Source organism: Mirounga leonina, unplaced genomic scaffold (assembly GCF_011800145.1).
Source record: "Mirounga leonina isolate KUSES-001 unplaced genomic scaffold, KU_Mleo_1.0 Mir_114, whole genome shotgun sequence".
Classification (NCBI taxonomy): domain Eukaryota; kingdom Metazoa; phylum Chordata; class Mammalia; order Carnivora; family Phocidae; genus Mirounga; species Mirounga leonina.
The window spans coordinates 17,901,886-17,921,966 of record NW_023270265.1 but is presented as its reverse complement, the minus strand read 5'-3'; the positions used below and the strand labels follow the sequence as shown (position 1 = coordinate 17,921,966).

Genomic DNA, 20,081 nt, shown 5'->3' with positions numbered 1-20,081 from the left:
CTGCTTGTGTTCCCTCTCTCGCTGTGTCTCTCTGTCAAATAAATAAATAAAATCTTTAAAAAAAAGAAAAAAAGATTTATAGAACATATTTAGGACAGCCTTATCAGGAAAAAGTTAAAGTATTAGTCCAGTGATAGAGATGGGAAAACTCTTAAATATCTACTGTTAACTTATAAAAACTAAACATAAACAACAAGAATGCAGTTAACATTTTAATTCAGGGTACTACGTTCAACCTATACTTCTACTGCTTCTGTTTTGTTATAACCATTACAGTTTTGATTGAAGAATCACAAGTAAGCAGACTGTATCATGTCTCTGGTTTGTCTCTTTTACTGCTTTTTGAAGCCTGATTTCTCGTACTGTTTACATGGCTACCAGCTTTCCCAAAGTACAGATACAATGACCTCAAACAAGCTAATTCACTTTCATGGGGAAATGGTTTTGCATTCCCTTTTAGGAAGAGAACACAAGCATCCCACGAAACTATCAACCCCTGATCTTACCCTGGTGGTTACAGGAGTCACATATTTTACTCTAGAGACTTTTTAGTATGAGGCAAAGGAGAGGAGGGTGGTTATAGCTTACAATTTTCATAGGATACCTTATGTAATCCCTATAGTCTCTAATAACACAAATAATTGAGAAATAGTCAAAGTGGTTGTGACTTTAAGGAGAAAAAAAGTCTTTTGTCATGTTACCTAAACTTACTTAAATCTACCTGCATCAAAATTATTTATAGCTAACAACTATGGGTTGTTGAATGGGTTACCTTTAGGATTAGTCCCACTGCGTGTTTCACTTGTTCCTGGCCACGTCTACTTCCTAGTGACCTACCAATCCTACATTCTCAATTATTCTATGGCACTGACCAAAGTGAAAGGGAGAAAGGAACAGTATTATAAAAAATCATAGCAAAGTTGTCCTCCCAGTGCAATGGATAACAGAAGGCATATGCATATTAGTCTCGATCTATTAGCTCACACGAGCTCTGTACATCCCATAAACTATATATCTAAGGTTATATTATCCTCTAAGGCATCTACTTCTGAAAACACTCATTTTACTGAGGCTCGATGAGGTGTTTATTATGTTGGTGTATTACCCCATTGTTTTTATCCCTGACAACCTCAGGAAGCAGGTAGTACTTATTTTGCTTTACTAATAACAAAAGTTAAGACTTAACTTACCCATTTTTTCTCAGGGTGAAACAGCTAGTTAGCTTCCTAAAGCTAATGTTTCTAAACCTTCTCTTAGAAAGCCCTACTCCCAGTATCATACTACAACAGTTTTCTAAAAGAAATAACAAATAACTTAGAACATAAAAGTTGATTTATTCTTCCACATAAATAGGGACATGTACTATATCATAACATGTACCTACTTTTTTAGTAATTCCATAGTAAATACAATAACTTGAGCACATATGTCTATTGTAATGTTCAGCTCAAAGTCTTACTGGCAGATGTCCTTTTATAGAAGGAATAGAGAATGTGGGGAGATTTTTGGCACAAAAAGATACTATAATTACGAAAATAGAAGTGATGTTTTAACTACCATAAGCACAGAAGTAAAAAGAATCATATGCATGCAAAACATGATAAAAACACAGTATCTAAAAATATTTTACTAAAATAAAAGATAGCTGTAAATACATACACCCATCTGCCAGGCAGTCTACACATGTTAGCATAAAATCAGTGACATGTACATTTCCTCAGGTTTTCTCCTTAGATAAGTAAATTTTCTTCTATTTGCAACTTTTCCCATTACTGGTTTAGGAATTAACTTTCTTAAAGCCCTCCTGATGGCAAGTGAAGTAGTACCTTTCTTTGCTGGTGGCTCTTCTAGTTGAAGTTCATTTTTATTTATTCTTTTTCTTCCCAAATCAGTTTTGGTTTTGTCATCCTCAGGCACTTTAACGGTTTCATTAGAAACCAATTTATTGTTTATTATTAAAGAAAATGTACCAGCCTTATCCTAAAATAAAATAAAGATTAGTTCACATATACAAAGCTACAAGAAATGTGAAAGCTATATAAATTATGTTTCAGTACTGTAACATGAAAATTTTATTTTCAAATTTGTTGAAACATTTTCTAAGTTATTTCTTAAGTCTCGCCCTAAAATAACTGATGGCTCTGGCAAGTGAGTAATATTAACTAACTTGTACATTCAGTAAGGAAAACAAAAACACTTATCTTAAAGTCAGTTAAGCATATAGTTTTACCCTGATACCTAAAAACAAATTCATCATTAATGGGCTAGAGACTAGTTTGAGGATAACTGGAGAACCCTAGAACACTTACCCCTCAGTCACATTCAAAATGTGCTTTGTAAAGAAAAATACAAAACACTATGACAAAATTGTTTCTTATAGATACTTGAACTTAAAATCTTGAGGTCCCACTCTAGAAACTCAAAAATTGTTTTGTTACCAAAGCCTCTCAAAGATAAGCAGCATTTTTTTTATACTTTTAACAACTCCCAGAAAAATAGTTTTGGCCTTAACTTATAGCCTATGTATATTTAAAAATATACAGTCTACATACAGCCTTAAAACTGAGCTCCTAGTTTACCTAACAATAAAAATCACTTAGATTTTTATTTTTTAAGGCAAATACTATGCCTCCTAAAAGACTAGCAGAAAAAAAAGATACTATATACTGTTATCCAGAAAGAGGAAGGGTGAAACTCAGCAGTTAAGGACAAGTCTATAAAGTAATCAAAAGTATAGTAAAGCCAGGGATTTTTTTAAAAGGCAAAGATTACTTAAATCCTTTCTGCTGGTAGCAATCCATTTTAGGGATAAAAAAAAGTGTATGAAAAAAACAAAATGCCATTTTCTATCATAAAATCAAACATTTTATTCAGGAGATATCGATGAGATGCCTTTTTTAAATCATAAAATAATGAGGTTTTTTTTAAGCAGTGTTTTTAGATATCCCTAAACAAAGGATGTCATGATGAAAAACCTCCACTCCCACAATTAGTCCCCTGGTGTCACTGAGAAATAAAATCCTGGAATAGACAGATCACACCTCTGACAGAGGCTAAGAGTTTTCAAATACTCCATGAGAGGTTCAAGTTGTCTCTTCCCTCACTCTTAGACCTCTCAAAATGATCTGATCATTTTTTCCCTCCTTCAAATTATACAACTTCATCAAAAAAAAAAAAAATCTATCCTCCACAACTGTTACTGAAAGGAATCTTTTCTACCCTAGAGAGTATGTATGGTTGGAAAAATGATCAAGAACCATCATCCAAAATACACTTTTTTATCATTAGGAAGTCTGCTTTCAAGACAAGCTTTGGAACAGTGATCAACAGTTAATCATCAGGTTAAGTTGCAAACTTCCAAACAATTTACATTTGTTTATGTATTTATGTGAACAATTTCATATACTGTTTAAACCTAATTGGTAACAGAATCTAGAACCTATCTAAAAAGTCTATTTACAGGCAAGGACTATTAAATTAGGAACATTGCTAATTTGAATTGCTCTTTTACTATTACTTAAACATGACTAACACACTGTGGTATATAAACATACTACAGAAATAAATATAATTCCAACGTAAATTTCCAACAATTTTCTTCGAAGATGTAGTTGCCAGAGTGATGTCTCTGGCTTTTTTTTTCTTGTTTTTATTTTCCTTCACCAAACCAAACAAGACTTACAATCCAAATCAAGTGATCAGACCAAAAGCATTTGCTGGAATAGCCAAACAAAAGTGCTAAGAGTCTGAAAGCCCAGCAATTCATACTGTAAAAATTCAAGCCCCGAGTCCCAAAAGGTCTTACCACCCCTTAATTCACCAGTCAATATCCTCTTCTTAATCTCTACCACCACTATCCAACTACCCTTAATCAAAGTCATCATCAACTATCACCTGACTCTTCCAAGAGGCTTTTCTGGTCTCTATGCCTCCAGTCTAACTCCATCTCAATCCCATCCTCCAAATTTCCAAATACATCACTCAAAATAAAAAAACAATTTTGCTACTCCTCTCTTTAAAATTAATGACTTCTCAGTGCCTACAGAATAAAACCCAAACTCTTTAATGCAGAATTTAAGGACTTCAACCACCTTACCTCAACCCACCGCTCCCAGCCTCACTTCTCACCTTTCCTTGCTTCAAACTTTCTCTTGAACAATGCTTGTGCTTTCCTACACTGACTGAAAGCCTTCTCATTTCCATGACTTTGTGCATGCTGTATCTTATACCTGGAAGGCCAGTCCAATTTCCTTGTCCCTCACAGCTATGGAATGCCCCTTCCCCCTACTTTCAACTGGCTAAATATTTTTTTAAGATTTTATTTATTTACTTGACAGAGAGAGAGACAGCCAGAGAGGGAACACAAGCAGGGGGAGTGGAAGAGGGAGAAGCAGGCTTCCCGTAGAGCAGGGAGCCCAATGCGGCGCTCGGTCCAGGACCCTGGGATCATGACCTGAGCCAATGGCAAACGCTTAATGACTGAGCCACCAGCCGCCCCTCAACTGGCTAAATTTTAATCATCTTTCATGGCTCAACTTAATCATTTTCATCTCCAGAAAGTATTCCCTAAACCTCCACCTATTCTCAGCTTCTTGTATATATTGACTACCGCTGGACATTTCATTATGTTTACATGTTCTCTCCCTTACTGAGGAGTCATTAAGGGGACTAGTTTTTATTCATCTATATAATTCTCAAAATCTGACACAGTTCCTGGCACAAAGTAGACATTCAACAAGTGTTTTTTACTGAAACAAATCATTTTATGCTTCTTATCCTTGCTCTTCTCCTTATTACAAGGGTGTCTCTCCCAGTTTGGGTACAAAAAAAAGTCAGATAGACCGAATAATGCATCTAAAGAATACCAAAATAGAGGTCTGCTACCAGAGATTAGACAGAAGGTAAGCTACTCTTCTAGATGCTTCTTATTTACCCCTGTAGTATCAAAAGCCCACCTAATGTTGAGATGCTTCAGAGAATATTGGTGGATACTGGACTTTGACTGTCAAGATAGAAAGGACAGTTAACAGTCACTTTTTACAAGATACCAATCTTGTCTCATCTGGTCAGAGAAAAGACATACAAAAGTACCTTCAAATAAAGCAGAGAGGTTTAGTTATTAGTTTACTCAGCCTATTATGTCTGTATATTCTGCTTTTTTAATTCAAACAATAATCTTTGGAGTTTACAATAAAAAACATAAAGGAAAACCAAAACCATTGTTTAAAAAAAAAAGGATTAAAAGGCAGGCTGATTTTCCTAAACTAAATATGAAATGACCGAAACTTGTACTTCTAAAACCCTTAAACACTTTACATGGCACAGTACATGATGCAATTTTTAAAATATCTTTGCCATTAAGCATATGAACATTAGCAAAAAATGCATTTAATAAAAGTAAGCCTCTAACAAAAAAAACCCTAACTCCACTGAATTTCATTTATACTTCTATACAGAGACACAGAAATACAGATAGGTACAGTGATAGAGATAGAGGCAGAAATCTTTATGACCTGCAGATATCTGAGCACATTAAGTTCCTTTTGCCCCAGAGCTCCCCTTACAACTAGCTAAGGCTTAGACTTCCAAGAGCCACATATTCTTCTCTCTCATGTATGTAAAGCATTGCCAGCATAGTTTGTGGGGTATTATGTTCAAAGAGGTCAAATGCCCTCTTGCAAGTTCTCAAAAACTCAGATTTGCACAAAGGTAAACTAAATTCAACACCAAAATAAACAATTCAACATTCTTAGTAAATTAATCTTAGCTATATAAGCTATTTTAAATTATTTTATTTTGAACTAAAACATAGACTTTTTAATGTAATTTGTAAGGCAGACAAAGTTAAATTCTTACAATGCTTGCAAATATGTTTTCTGTATGAAATTTTAGGTTCTGAAATTTGTTGATTGTATCCTCTTTTTGATCAATTATATCTACCAACTCTTGAATTCTTTGATTCTGCATAAGTATTTTCTTTGGAAAGAAGAAAAATAGCAATGTTTAATAAATATATTTTAGGATAGATAAAATGCAAGTCTGATGCAATTTTAGAATTCCTTCAAATTTTAAGACTAAATAAAAATATCTGTAAGTATGCATAGTATGACCTTATTTTTGTTTAAAAAATAATGTATGTTTATTTAAATAAAGGGAAGAAAAGCAATATAGTATATTGGGTAAGAGGAATCTGGAATCAGACTGTCCAGGTCCGAATCCTAACTCTTCCACCTTCTAGTTGTACGACCCTGGGCAAGTTACTTTATGTCTCTGTAAAAATAAAAAATAATAACAGTTTCTACATCATAAAGTTGTTCTGAGATCTAAATGAGTTAATATATGTAAAGCATTTTAGAGAGTACATAGTTAAGTGTTCTATAAAAATAAATACATATGGGGTGCCTGGGTGGCTCAGTCAGTTAAGCATCTGACTCTCGATTTCAGCTCAGGTCATGATCTCAGCATCCTGGGATTGAGCCCTGTGGTAGGTTCTGTACTCAGTGGGGAGTCTGCTTGAGATTCTCCTTCTCCCTCTGCCCCTCGCCCCTGCTCGTGTGCACTCTCTCTGTCTCTTAAATAAATAAATAAAATCTTTCAAATAAAGAAATATGTATAAGGTAAAGTTCTAAAAAAAGCTACCAACCAACTTGGTTTTCTCTTATTTTTATTCAGGAGGAAGATTATGGGGGGCTTTTTAATCTTCTATTTTACATAGCTTAATATAACTGAATTTTTATAGCTAGCATCTACTATTTTTATAACTAGAAAAAAATAAAGGAAAAGATTAGGAATTGTCTAAACAGTAGCTGTAATGTCTTCTGCTAAGTACATTATTTTGGTTACTTCTTTAAATGCTAGATATTAGACACCAAAGATCTTGACTTATGTCTGTCATATCTTAAAATATTTAGCTCTTGAGAAGTATAAATGTAAACTGATGTAAGAAGACCCATGCCAGGGGCACCTGGGTGGCTCAATCGTTAAGCGTCTGCCTTCGGCTCAGGTCATGATCCCAGGGTCCTAGGAGCGAGCCCCACATCAGGCTCCCTGCTAAGCAGGAAGCTTGCTTCTCCCTCTCCTGCTCACCCTGCTTGTGCTCTCTCTTTCTGTCAAATAAATAAATAAAAATCCATAAAAAAAATGAAGAAGAAGAAGAAGAAGACCCATGCCAGAGAAGGTCAGAAAAAATAGCAAGTTTAGAGTTCTAAATTCACTTTACCTCCACGTACATTTATAATTTCATATTTAAACCTATCAATGTCAAATCCATCTATAAGCATTTGGAATAAATTATCTGATCAAAGTGCCAAAGATCTTCAGAATTCAATGCTGCACATTGCTCAAGCCATATCCCATACTTTAAAAGTAATTTTAGATGAAATAAATACCATTTAAATACATCAATCAACACTATTCACCTAGTGAAAGAATAACACACATCTCTATGTGCTAATGTAGAATTACCTCCAAGACATCTTTTGAGGGAAGAAAACAAGACACAAAACTAACTAATCCCATTTGTGTAAACCTTTATTTTTTTATTATTAAATATATATATTTTTATTATTATGTTATGTTAATCACCACGTGTAAACCTTTTTTTAAGTAGGTTCTATGCCCAGCATGGAGCCCAACGCAAGACTTGAACTCACGACCCTGAGATCAAGACCTGAGCCGAAATCGAGAGTCAGACGCTTAACCAACTAAGCTATCCAAGCGCTCCTAATTTGTGTAAACCTTTTAAAAGATGTGTATGTTCCCTATATATAAATAAATATCTTCTGGAAAGACTGAAGAAACTTTCCAGTGGCTATCACTGAAAACTTACAATTTTCAATTTTTTATCAATTCATTTATTACTTTTTTTAAAATTATTTTTAAAATAAATGTACCTTGTCATAATTCATGTTCCTTCAATTGCTTAATTATTAAGTTCCTTATCAAGACAAAATAAAACTTGAAGTATTACCTTATTAGATTTCTCAAGCTCTTGAACCATTGAATTTAAATTAATTTCTGATTCTGAAAAAATAAGAATATTGAAAATAAATAAGCATCTAAAAAAATATATCACTGAATAATCATGAAACGTGTTACATTTGGGAAAAATGATTTTGACAGCACTAGAAGCACACGGCATTCAGATACTAATTCTACCCCCAGAGGGCAATGTTTCTGAAAAAGCCACATTCAACATCCCATGCAGGGTAAAAATGAATGACATACACTAAATTGTAAAAAAATTTCTGGTATAATTTCAGAGAAGAGAGGAAAATAGTACCTTTCTAGTCCACTTAATTATGAAGAGATACCTCTTACCTGCTATTTTCTACCCATTTTGCTTCACACAGAAAAGGGCAGAATATTTCACCTAACACTTTTAAAAACCAGATAGGACATTATAAATATATCTAAACATATATATATGTGTATATATATACACATATATACACACATATATAGCTCTGAGCTGGAATGAAGCACCAACAAACTTAAGACCACTCCATAGGAGTCACTTTATCCCAAACTTACAAGCTCAGAGCAGAATCTACTACACTATGACAATTCATAAAAAATAGAGAAGAATAAAATTCACAGCATTACAATTTCTTGTAAGATTTCTTAATTTGCTGATAAAACTAATGCTTAGTTTGGTGGTGGTTGTTCTTTGGTTTGGGTTTTTTTGTTTTTGTTTTTTGAGAAGTCTATTTTCTACTAATATTAGTCTGAAAGTAAATGAAGGCAAAAAAATTTTTTAATAGTAAATTACTATAAAGTCACTAAAATGTTAAATTTTAAATATGTTACCTAGATCAAAGAATCTTCCTGTCACTACGGTAAATAAGCTGCATAATCTCTTATACTCACCAACTATCTTTTTATGCATTTGTAACATCTAAATATGGATAAAATACATCTACTTACCATTTTCTCTCTTTTTTAATTCTTCCTGGGTTTTGATTAATTCTTCTTTGGTTTTAGCTAATTCAGCTTTAACTTGATTAAACTTTATTTCTAAACAAGCAATAGCTTCCTGGGGGTCAGCAAGAGATGCAATATATAAGTGAGCAATTTCAGCCTGTTTCTTAATATCAGTGACATCATCTTGAAGAGATTCAATAATATCTTCAATTCCTACATAATTATGTGCTTCCTAAAAATAGCAAAAACCACATGCCTAATGTTAACAGTGGCTTTCACTCTTACAATGTGGTACTATCTGATTTAGACAGTTTTAAGAACACGTAGCAAAAAATCCACAACTTAAAATGTTTTTCAATAAAGTATATTAAAGTATCTCCAATTATAAAAAAGCTATGTTCCATTACTCATTTTCTGTTTTACAGAATGTGAGACATAGTTCCATTTAAAAAAAAGTCATAAGCTGTAAGTCACTATAGAACAATTATGACATCAGTTCAGGTACACTTTCACTTATATGTCTCCTCTAAGTCTCTGTTGGGACAGCTGAGGAAACAAACCTCCATTATCACAACTCAGTCCAAGAGCCAAACCATGTCTGGGACACATAAAGATGATTTGACAGCAAGAGCCAGGACATCACCATCCCAGGCCCCTAAACTGAGTAATTAAAAAAGCAAAACAAAATCAAACAACCCCCAAAAGATATCAATTTCAGTGGAAGCAGCAGAAAAGGATAATGTTTCCTCAACAGCGGGGAATGGTCAGTCAGCCAACAAGAGCAATCCTTTTTACATATAATGCTTTTGCTTTAATCAGAGCAGTATAAGGGACTCTTAGGTCCCTTTGAAACTGTTTAACACAAATCCAAGAGAGGCATCCCATAATCAGACTAAAAGGAACCTACCTACCTATAATCAATACAATGACTCAAAAGCAACACCAAAATGAGATATAAACATAACACATTTTTTCTACTCTAATACCTATATTTAAACTAATTGTGCTTAAATTCCTAGCAAAGCATGCTTAATAAAGCTACATAGTAAGTTGTTTAATTCTAAAGTATGTTAAGTTTTTTCATTATTGATATGGTACACTACATGCTGGCACCAAAAACATCACTACCTAACATTTCAGTTAACATACTTTGGTTTCAACTTTCATGGCACAATCTTCATTCACTGGTTCTTCTTGAGTGTCACATTTACCAACCAAATCCTTGAAGATAGCCAAACGACATTCAGCATTTTCCTCAAGTATCTCTCGTTCCTGAAGGAGAGTTTCCCTTCATAACACAAATTAATCTCATTAAGAAAAAGCAACACTTTGTGTTTTTTTTGATTTCCAAGACTAAGGATACATGCACCCCTATGTATACTGCAGCATTATTTACAATAGCCAAACTACAGAAGCAGCCCAAGTGTCCATCAATAGACAAATGCATAAAGATGTTTGTGTGTATATATACATGTGTGTATATATATATATATACACAATGGAATATTATTCAACCATAAAAAGAAATGAAATATTGCCATTTACAACAAAATGGATGGAGCTAGGGATTATAGTGCTAAGCAAAATAAGTCAAAGAAAGACAAATACCATATGATCTCACTCATATGTGGAATTTAAGAAACAAAACAAATGAGCAAAGGGAATAAAGAGAGACAAACCAAGAAACAGACTCTTAAGCAGAGAACAAACTGATGGTTACCAGAGGGGAAGTGTGTGGGGGGATGGGGTCATATGGGTGATGGGGATTAAAGAGTACACTTATCATGATGAAAAAAAATAAATAAAATAACAAAAATAAATTTCTAAGATTAAGTACATTATAAATTAAAAGCAGATTTTAAATCATTCATGTACAACTCTGAATCACTGTGAGGATTAGCAAGTTACTTTCAAGCCCGTAGAAAGGTCAAAATTCAGAAGCCACTTAATATAAGTAAGTAACTTTTAAGAATTCTGAACAAATAAAATTCTCAATTTCTACTAGGACATAAAAGAAATAACTTACTTAAAGTCAGCTTCCCGTTGAGCTAAATACTGAGTAAACTCCTGTGTAACCTCATCACGAATTTTAAATTCCAATGTTAACTTTTCTTTTCTTTCATTTATCAGTTTTTTTTTCAAGTCTTCGATTAAATCCAACAGTTTCTACAACATAAATATTAAAATCCTAAGAATATATCCCAAAAGAAATCCTACAGTCTGAGCATTCAAAAATAACTCTTCATTTACTCGACTATAATTATGCATCCTTTTAATGATAATATTCTCACTGAAAACTATGTATTGCAGAAATTCATTAATCTGAAATATGAGGTGGGCCTCTCTGCATTTTAAAAATACACTCACAGTAACTCAAATGTATTACTGTATGACTACACGAAGAAAGGAAAAAGAAGAAAAAAATCTGAAAATCTATTATCTACCAGGAACTACTCTGGAGAGTTCATATTTGATGCCTTTCAATCCACACAACCTCTGTAAGCTTGGTAGCAGCCATCTATACTTCATAGGTGAAGAAAGTAAAGACCAGGTCTGTGGAAAGTGCTAAAGGTTGGATTTTAAATTAGTCAAGATCTAAAGCCTAAGTGTTACAGAGTAGTTACTAAGAACCCCCAAACACTTTCCAAAATGGAAAAAAGAGATGTTACATAAACTTATCTTATTTGGCTTTTATAACTATCCAAATGTGAGCAACAACTCCAAGACCTTGGAAAAAGCATAATCATATAATATGGACAATGAATAAATAAAGCAATTAACACTTGACATGGCCAATATAGATCTATAATAAAATAAATTATAGCATCAGATAATAGCCTTATATTCCTTAAGGTTTCTACTTAAAGTTTCTCAATAATAAATTAACCAATAAATTCTCTCAAAGCTACAGATCTTTCAGTGTCTCAATTTTATATCTGAAAATATTTTCTATAGATATCCTGACTTTGAAATTCTCTTAAGAACCTATGCTGAGCGAAATAAGTCAATCAGAGAAAGGTATGTATCATATGACCTCACTGATATGAGGAATTCTTAATCTCAGGAAACAAACTGAGGGTTGCTGGAGTGGTGGAGGGTGGGAGGGATGCGGTGACTGGGTGATAGACATTGGGGAGGGTATGTGCTATGGTGAGCGCTGTGAATTGTGTAAGACTGTTGAATCACAGACCTGTACCTCTGAAACAAATCATACATTATATGTTAAAAAGAAAAAAAGAAGATAGTAGGAAGGGAAAATGAAGGGGGGGAAATCAGAAGGGGAGATGAACCATGAGAGAGGATGGACTCTGAGAAACAAACTGAGGGTTCTGGAGGGGAGGGGTGTGGGGGGATGGGTTAGCCTGGTGATGGGTATTAAAGAGGGCACGTTCTGCACGGAGCACTGGGTGTTATACGCAAACAATGAATCATGGAACACTCATCAAAAACTAATGATGTAATGTATGGTGATTAACATAACAACAACAACAACAAAGAACCTATACTGAGGAAATACTTATATAACAGGACCCAGTGTTTGGCTGTGAGAATGGTTATCAGAGTATTGTTTTGTGGTAGCGGTTATATTTAAGGAAAAGTGAAACCTAATTCAAAAGTCAAACATAAAAGATTGGTTCAATTATGGTATAATCACACAGTAACCTACTGTAATGAACAATGATGACTTGTATAAATAATTCATACTCTGCAAATTTACTTTTAAGTGAAGAAAATCAGGATACAGAAGAGTAATGTACAGTAAAAATCCATTAACGTGAGTGGTATGTAAAGAGATCTTTATATTTAATTTATTGCCCTTTTTCTTTTTCCAAACTCTACCATGATTAACTAACACTTTTATAATTTCAGATAACCACATTTTCCCAATGTTTAAAACAATAAGCTGTAGGGGCACCTGGTGGCTCGGTTGTTAAGTGTCTGCCTTCGGCTCAGGTCATGGTCTCAGGGTCCTGGGATCGAGCCCCGCATCAGGCTCCCTGCTCAGCGGGAAGCCTGCTTCTCCCTCTCCCACTCCCCCTGCTTGTGTTCCCTTTCTCGCTGTCAAATAAATAAATAAAATCTTTAAAAAACAAACTAACTAACAATAAGCTGTAATGAGACCTGAGCTGAGATCAAGAGTCAAGAAGCTTAACTGACAGAGCCACCCAGGCGCCCCTGTTTACAGCAGCAATGTCCACAATAGCCAAACTATGGAAAGAGCCCAGATGTCCATCAAGGGATGAATGGATAAAGATGTGGTGTATGCATATACAAGGTAATACTACTTAGCCATCAAAAAAATGAAATCTTGCCATTTGCAACGATGTGGTATTATGCTAAGCGAAATAAGTCAATCGGAGAAAGACAATCATCATATGATCTCACTCATGTGGAATTTAAGAAACAAAACAGAATATCATAGGGGAAGGGAGGGAAAAATAAAACAAGATGAAATCAGAGAGGGAGACAAACCATATGAGACTCTTCAACATAGGAAACAAACAGTGTTGCTGGGGAGGGGGAGGTAACTGGGTGATGGACATTAAGGAAGGCATGTGATGTAATGAACACTGGGTATTATAGAAGATGGATGAAATCACTGAACTCTACCCCTGAAATAATACACTGTATGTTAATTAATTGAATTTAAATTTAAAAAAATAAACTGTAATGATTATAGAAGAAATGTGGGAGACCTAGAGAAATCTACACAAATGTGGGAATAGCTTGGGAAACTGGTTTATCTTAATAACTGTCAACAATTCATTTTTTATCATTGTTAGCATACGATGGAAGTTTTTGCTAAAAAAAAATCTGGTCTTCCTAGCTAAATGAACCCTAAGTATTAATATGCTAATATCAATGTATCTCATAATGATTTTTAATGCCAATTAAAATGCTAATAATATAGGGGCGCCTGGGTGGCTCAGTCGTTAAGCTTCTGCCTTCGGCTCAGGTCATGATCCCAGGGCCCTGGGATCAAGCCCCGCATCGGGCTCCCTGCTCAGCGGGAAGCCTTGCTTCCCCCTCTCCCACTCCCTCTGCTTGTGTTCCCTCTCTCGCTGTGTCTTTCTGTCAAATAAATAAATAAAATCTTTAAAAAATAAAAAAAAATTTTTTAAATGCTAATAATACAAAGGAAGCAGTCTAATCAATTTCATTTTTAAAAGTTAAATATTATAATACACTTTGATGAAATTTTTATTTTATCAGTGTTATAGGAAGACATGCACTTATACTATGTAATCAATTATAAACTGTAACATTATTTTTCTCTGGTAAAGTCAGAAATTTTATTAACATTTCAACTTTAATCCAACATTATATATGAACTTCAGCTTTGAGAAGATCAATACAAACTAAAATAGGACTACTGATCACTCCTTTTGTCACTGAGGTAAAGTATTACACCACAGAGGTCCATGGTAAACAAGATCCCATCACATAGTAACCAGATAAATTGGGACTAGCATCTGAAGCTTTCATTCTCATTTCCAAACAATACAGGTGTAATGATGGTTTTCAGGGACAATGAAGTAAATTATTAAAATGAGAATATTTAACCCAATACATCATCCATCTACTTGGACTTCTACAGTCCAAGGGTACTAGGATGTGAGATTTGTCAACACCATTAAAGTACACCCATGAGCACAAGGTTACCAGTGTTCTAGGCCAATGGTAAGAAGACTCCATATATATAGATGTAGTTATGGCCAGTTGATGAGGGGAACCAGTAATGTGAACATGAGCTAAATCTCAGGATTAACACAATGTAAATAAATGTGTGAACTGTATTTGGACAGAGGCTAAAATTACCACTGTTCAATCTTACTTACTTACCATAAATATGACTAACCAATTCCTGTTTTTGAAGAAAGAATAATTGGTTCTGGGTGGCTACTTTGAGTGCTTGTACTTAAGACTGCAAACTAAGTTTGGTGGAGTATGCCAAAATCATTGAGTGAAAGCATACTGCAGGACAAGATATTCACATGGTCTCAAAGTATCATGCCACAGGTGATATACTTTTAAAATGAAAAGAGATCTGAAACACAATACCTTAACCAAATAAGCAAAACTTAGCATTACCAAGAATGGGGAAATCAGACATCATGTGTGTCCAGATAGGATGCAACAGGAAATTCACAACTTGACTTATATAATAGTGTAATACCTGAATCATGAAGAAAAATCAGAGAAATCCAGATTGGAGGTATTCTATAAGACAACTAGCCTCAACTTCTCAAAAATATCTTTGTTAGATTACAAATAACTAAAGAAACATAAGAAACATGACAATCAAAAGCAACTTTTTAACTTTGGTTGTAGATCAAAAACAAAGTGGCCATAAAGAACACACTGGGATCACTGAAGAAATCTCAATATGGACAGTGTAACAGATTATATTATTCTATCAATGTTAAATTGCTTAGGTATGAAAATGGTCTTGTGATCATAAGGAATAGGTTTACAGTATTAGGAAACATGCTAAAGTAGTTAGTTGTAAGGTATCATTCATTATGTCTATACCTTGTTTTCAAATGGTACATGCAAAAAAACTGTATTCACATATGCATAAGGAATTAAACATGGTAAAGTGTTAATTGACAAATCCAATGGGTTTTCATTGTACTAGTCTTTCTATGGGTTTAAAATTTTTCAAATTATAAGGGCGCCTGGCTGGCTCAGTTGGTACAGTGTGCAACTCTTGATCTCAGAGTTGTGAGTTCAAGCCCCACATTGGTTGTAGAGATTACTTAAAAATAAAATCTTAAAAAAATTTTTTCTTTCAAAATATAAAGTTGAGATATATAAAAAATTTAGCATATTGTTGAAAAAAAATTGGAAGACAGGGAGCCTTAAGTATTGTTAACCCTAACTTCACAATAATAATAAGCCAAGCCTAGAAGTACGAGTTCTTAATACATACTCTCTTCTCCTCGTGGCTAATGAAAGCCTTATCTTCCTCCAATGTTTTATCTAGATCTTCATCAGTAAGTTCAGTTTCCACACTTTGGTTTTCTTCACCTTTTTCTAGATCCTCAATTAGATCTTCATCTTCCACCACGTCTTCCAGACCACTTTCCCATGAAATTGTGGATCTTTTTACATTTAATATTTTATTAACTGAATTATTAATGTCTAATAATACATCTTGAGAAGACTTGGCAGGTCCAAATGATTTCTCCTGAGAAGAATTTAAAATGTCTGGAACACAAACCTGTTAAAATATCCAATGTGACTTTTAAAACAGAAAAGGAAAAACTGTCAACTAAAAAATAACTTCGTAAATTTAAGTCAAATCACAATTCTAGTGTTTAAAAAAGACCTATGCAAACAAACATACAAGGACTCCTAGCAGAAGGGCTTCCTGATTAGCCACTAAGTAAACTAGATGGGTGGCAAAGCAGACAATTCATTACAAGAATACTCGTAATTTGGGGGCGCCTGGGTGGCTCAGTTGGTTGAGCATCTGACTCCTGGTTTCGGCTCAGGGGTTGTGGGATAGAGCCCTATGTTGGGCTCCACACTCAGCTTGGAGTCTGCTTGGGTTTCTCTCTCCCTCTCTCTCTGCTCCTCCCTCTCCCATGCTTTCTTTCTCTCTCCCCTCTCGCTCATTCTCTAAAATAAATAAATCTTAAAAAAAAAAAATAATACCAGGGGAAACTTTCAATCTTGTCACATGTCCTCTTACTTGGTCAAACATTTACATTTTTAATTTTCAATTATTTCCTAGGTTTACAGTTGTAAGTGCAAAATGTATTAGCTATGCTGAGAAAAAAATGGTTCATATTCTAATAAGAGAATTAATGAATTCTGCAGAAATTTAAATATATTTACTTTTTGTGCAATGGCTGAGAATTTCAACACATTGAGCGTTTCATCATAGGCAAAATAACATTGGCTGATGTTGACAATCATGCATATTTTCCCTTTACCATTAAAAAAACTTTGAAAATAGTGGGTCAGTTTACTTTCCCGGAAAGGCACGTGTTGTTGAAACCTATGGAAAAAATTTTCAAAAAACTCTAAGTTAAAACAAATCTCATGAAGTCAGAATGCTAATAAATTTTACAAAGAAATAATTAATCTAGCTATCAAGGACTTCTAGGTTAGTGGTTAGCCTATAAAAGTCATTTTCTGTTTATTTATACTATTTTCTTTAAATACCGCTAATAATAACACTAACAATAACTCACTAGACAAAATGTTAAGAAAATCACATTGAAGTGGTTGAGCTTTCTAGTGTAAAGCAATTTTATAATATATGCCATGAAACACCTTTATTAAAAATGATAAAGGCTAATTACAATTTACTCAGCCTAAAACGCTAATTAATGCAGAAATCTATCACATCTAGAAGAACACAATGATTAGTAAGAATAAAGTGTTTGTAGATGTTAAGCCAGGATCAGGAGAAGCTTATTATCTAAAGTGTCTGTTGACATATACTTGCTATGGAAATAGTGTTTCCTTGATGAGTCACTGGCATCAACTGACATTGTTTTTTATTTCAATTTTTTTAATCCAAGAACTCTAAGTATTTCTATCATAATTCATGTATAGCCATTACATAAAAGCAGGTTAAAAACAAAAAACAACTTTTTAAAATTAGAGTTGAAAGTTTAAATATTAACACTTAATATACCCATAGCATGGTGAGCGCTGTGAATTGTGCAAGACTGTTGAATCACAGAGCTGTACCTCTGAAGCAAATAATACGTTATATGTTAAAAAACAAGAAGAAAAAGAAGAAGATAGCAGGAGGGGAAGAATGAAGGGGGGGAAATCGGAGGGGAACATGAACCATGAGAGACTATGGACTCTGAGAAACAAACTGAGGGTTCTAGAGGGGAGGGGGGTGGGAGGATGGGTTAGCCTGGTGATGGGTATTAAAGAGAGCATGTTCTGCATGGAGCACTGGGTGTTATACGCAAACAATGAATCATGGAACACTACATCAAAAACTAATGATGTAATGTATGGTGATTAACATAACATAATAAAAAAAAAATTAAAAAATATATATATATACCCATAGCACTTCCAGCAACACTTACTTTGACTTTTCACTGTTTTTCAAAACATTGATACACTTTCCCAGAGTCAATAAAGAAGTGTTGATATTCCCAGTCTCTCTTAACCTTTCCCCTTCATTCTGTGTCTTCATGCTTCTTTCTGAACCAGCAAGATCACATAAGCACAATCTGAATTAACAAAAAAAAAAAAATATATATATATATATATATATATAAAGTTCTTCAAAACAATTCAAAATAATTACAACTTTTTTTTTTTTTAAGTGAGAGAGAGAGAGAGCATTAGTGGGGGCTATGGGGTAGAGGGCGAGGGGGAGAGAGAATCTTGAGCAGGCTCCATGCTTAGCATGGAGCCGGATAATGGGGCTCAAGCTCACACTCCTAAGATCATGACCTGAGCCGAAATTGAGTCAGACGCATAATCAAATGAGTCATCCAGGAACCCCCAAAATAATTACAATTTAAAGAATGCTCAACTTACTCACTGACTCGCATTACACGAGGCATTTCAGAATCTTCAATCTGTAATATTCTAATAGTGAATATGCTGTGACTAAAAGAAATATAGAAAAATCCAATGTTATCTTTCATTCTTAACTTCTGTATTCTAAATAGGCAAAGCAAGCATCTAAATCAACATCTATTTATATCCTAATACTAACCATACCTCTAGCACTGCACTTTCCAACTAGTTGCCAGATATTTCAATCCAGTATTCCACTATCACCTACATCCCAAACTCCCCAAAACCAAACACCTTATCTTTCATTTAGCCCCAAATTCTTTGAACCCTCTCAACATTCCAACTTCTATCAGTGAAATCACTTATAGTAAAAATCTCAATTTACTTGCAAAGATCATACTATTAGTTAAAATGGTATATATACTGCTAATTTTCTTTTAATATACACCTAAAGTAAAGCATACATTAGCCCAAATACAGGCTAATCTGGATCATATACTATCTTCATGGCATACTGAGTTTGGGGGACAGGGCTCTTTCCTCCTTTTTTTTTTTTTTTTAAAGATTTTATTTATTTATCTGAGAGAGAGAGAATGAGAGAGCACATGAGAGGGGGGAGGGTCAGAGGGAGAAGCAGACACCCCGCGGAGCAGGGAGCCCGATGCGGGACTCGATCCCGGGACTCCAGGATCACAACCTGAGCCGAAGGCAGTCGCTTGACCAACTGAGCCACCCAGGCACCCAGGGCCCTTTCCTCCTTAAGAGACAACCTGTTTTAAATATCTCACTGCTTAAACTTAGTTCCTTTTGTCTCTCATGCCTCAATCCCTTCCTTCAAAAACATCATTCCTTAACCCCCTTGAGATGCATATTGTAGGCAACTCTTAAAATATTGAGGTTAGATATTCACATAAAGAATAAAAATACCTAAGAGACTTCATGCAAATTAGTAAATTTTGTTAGAACAATAAATAGTCCTGACAGTCTTATGTGTTTAGTGCTCTTAACAAAATATTTTTTATGCCCATGAATTCATTTAACATATCAGAAAACCTACTGCCCACTTTAGTCTTAAATTAGTTGTATTTACAATACCACAGAATACCCTGGGTGCTTCAAGCTCAAACAGCAGGGTTTCCTCTTTACCTTCTACTAGAAGCATTGTTCAGCTTTGTGAAGGCAACACTCTGGTGCTTTATTCCTAGTTTTAAGAGTCTATATGCTTCTTTGGAATCAGATACTTGAATCCACTGTAGATCTTTGAAAAGTAAAGAGGACATATATCACTTTATAAAAACAGCATTTGTTATACAATGTAATCTCTTTAGAGATTTGTAACCTCTTTTCCCAAAGACACATAATGAAATCTTTTAATAACATCCTCTAGGTTAGGTGAAAGCCACTCAGGTATTCTATATTCCACTAGAAAAGAGATACACAAGAGGAGGATATTATAATTATTTTCCAATATTTAAGTTATACAAACACAGATGTTTTTCAATAGTAGGCCAAAGGGAAAATTAAAAACAGAAGAGATTCCTTAGAATTAAACATCCGGAAAAAAAAAAAAGACAAAGACAAAGCATACTATGGATTAAACCTACAATGTGAGACACTGCACATTGCAATTCATTAGGGAATCATGAAGTCAA

The 20,081-nt window shown here is 34.3% G+C and overlaps 1 protein-coding gene across 2 annotated transcripts in view; it reads right to left on the bottom strand.

The window, feature by feature from the left end:
• The window catches only part of KIF20B (kinesin family member 20B), a 78,422-nt gene that overhangs the window by 36,780 nt on the left and 21,561 nt on the right, over nucleotides 1-20,081 (bottom strand). For both annotated transcript variants that reach the window (XM_035024725.1, XM_035024732.1), the window contains 11 exons: nucleotides 19,576-19,687; nucleotides 18,448-18,519; nucleotides 17,988-18,134; nucleotides 16,768-16,930; nucleotides 15,857-16,147; nucleotides 10,949-11,088; nucleotides 10,072-10,210; nucleotides 8,926-9,154; nucleotides 7,970-8,022; nucleotides 5,857-5,976; nucleotides 1,827-1,980 (listed from right to left, as the gene is read on the bottom strand). In XM_035024725.1, coding sequence (XP_034880616.1) covers nucleotides 1,827-1,980; nucleotides 5,857-5,976; nucleotides 7,970-8,022; nucleotides 8,926-9,154; nucleotides 10,072-10,210; nucleotides 10,949-11,088; nucleotides 15,857-16,147; nucleotides 16,768-16,930; nucleotides 17,988-18,134; nucleotides 18,448-18,519; nucleotides 19,576-19,687 — 1,620 coding nt within the window. The remainder of the gene's footprint in view (nucleotides 1-1,826; nucleotides 1,981-5,856; nucleotides 5,977-7,969; nucleotides 8,023-8,925; nucleotides 9,155-10,071; nucleotides 10,211-10,948; nucleotides 11,089-15,856; nucleotides 16,148-16,767; nucleotides 16,931-17,987; nucleotides 18,135-18,447; nucleotides 18,520-19,575; nucleotides 19,688-20,081) is intronic.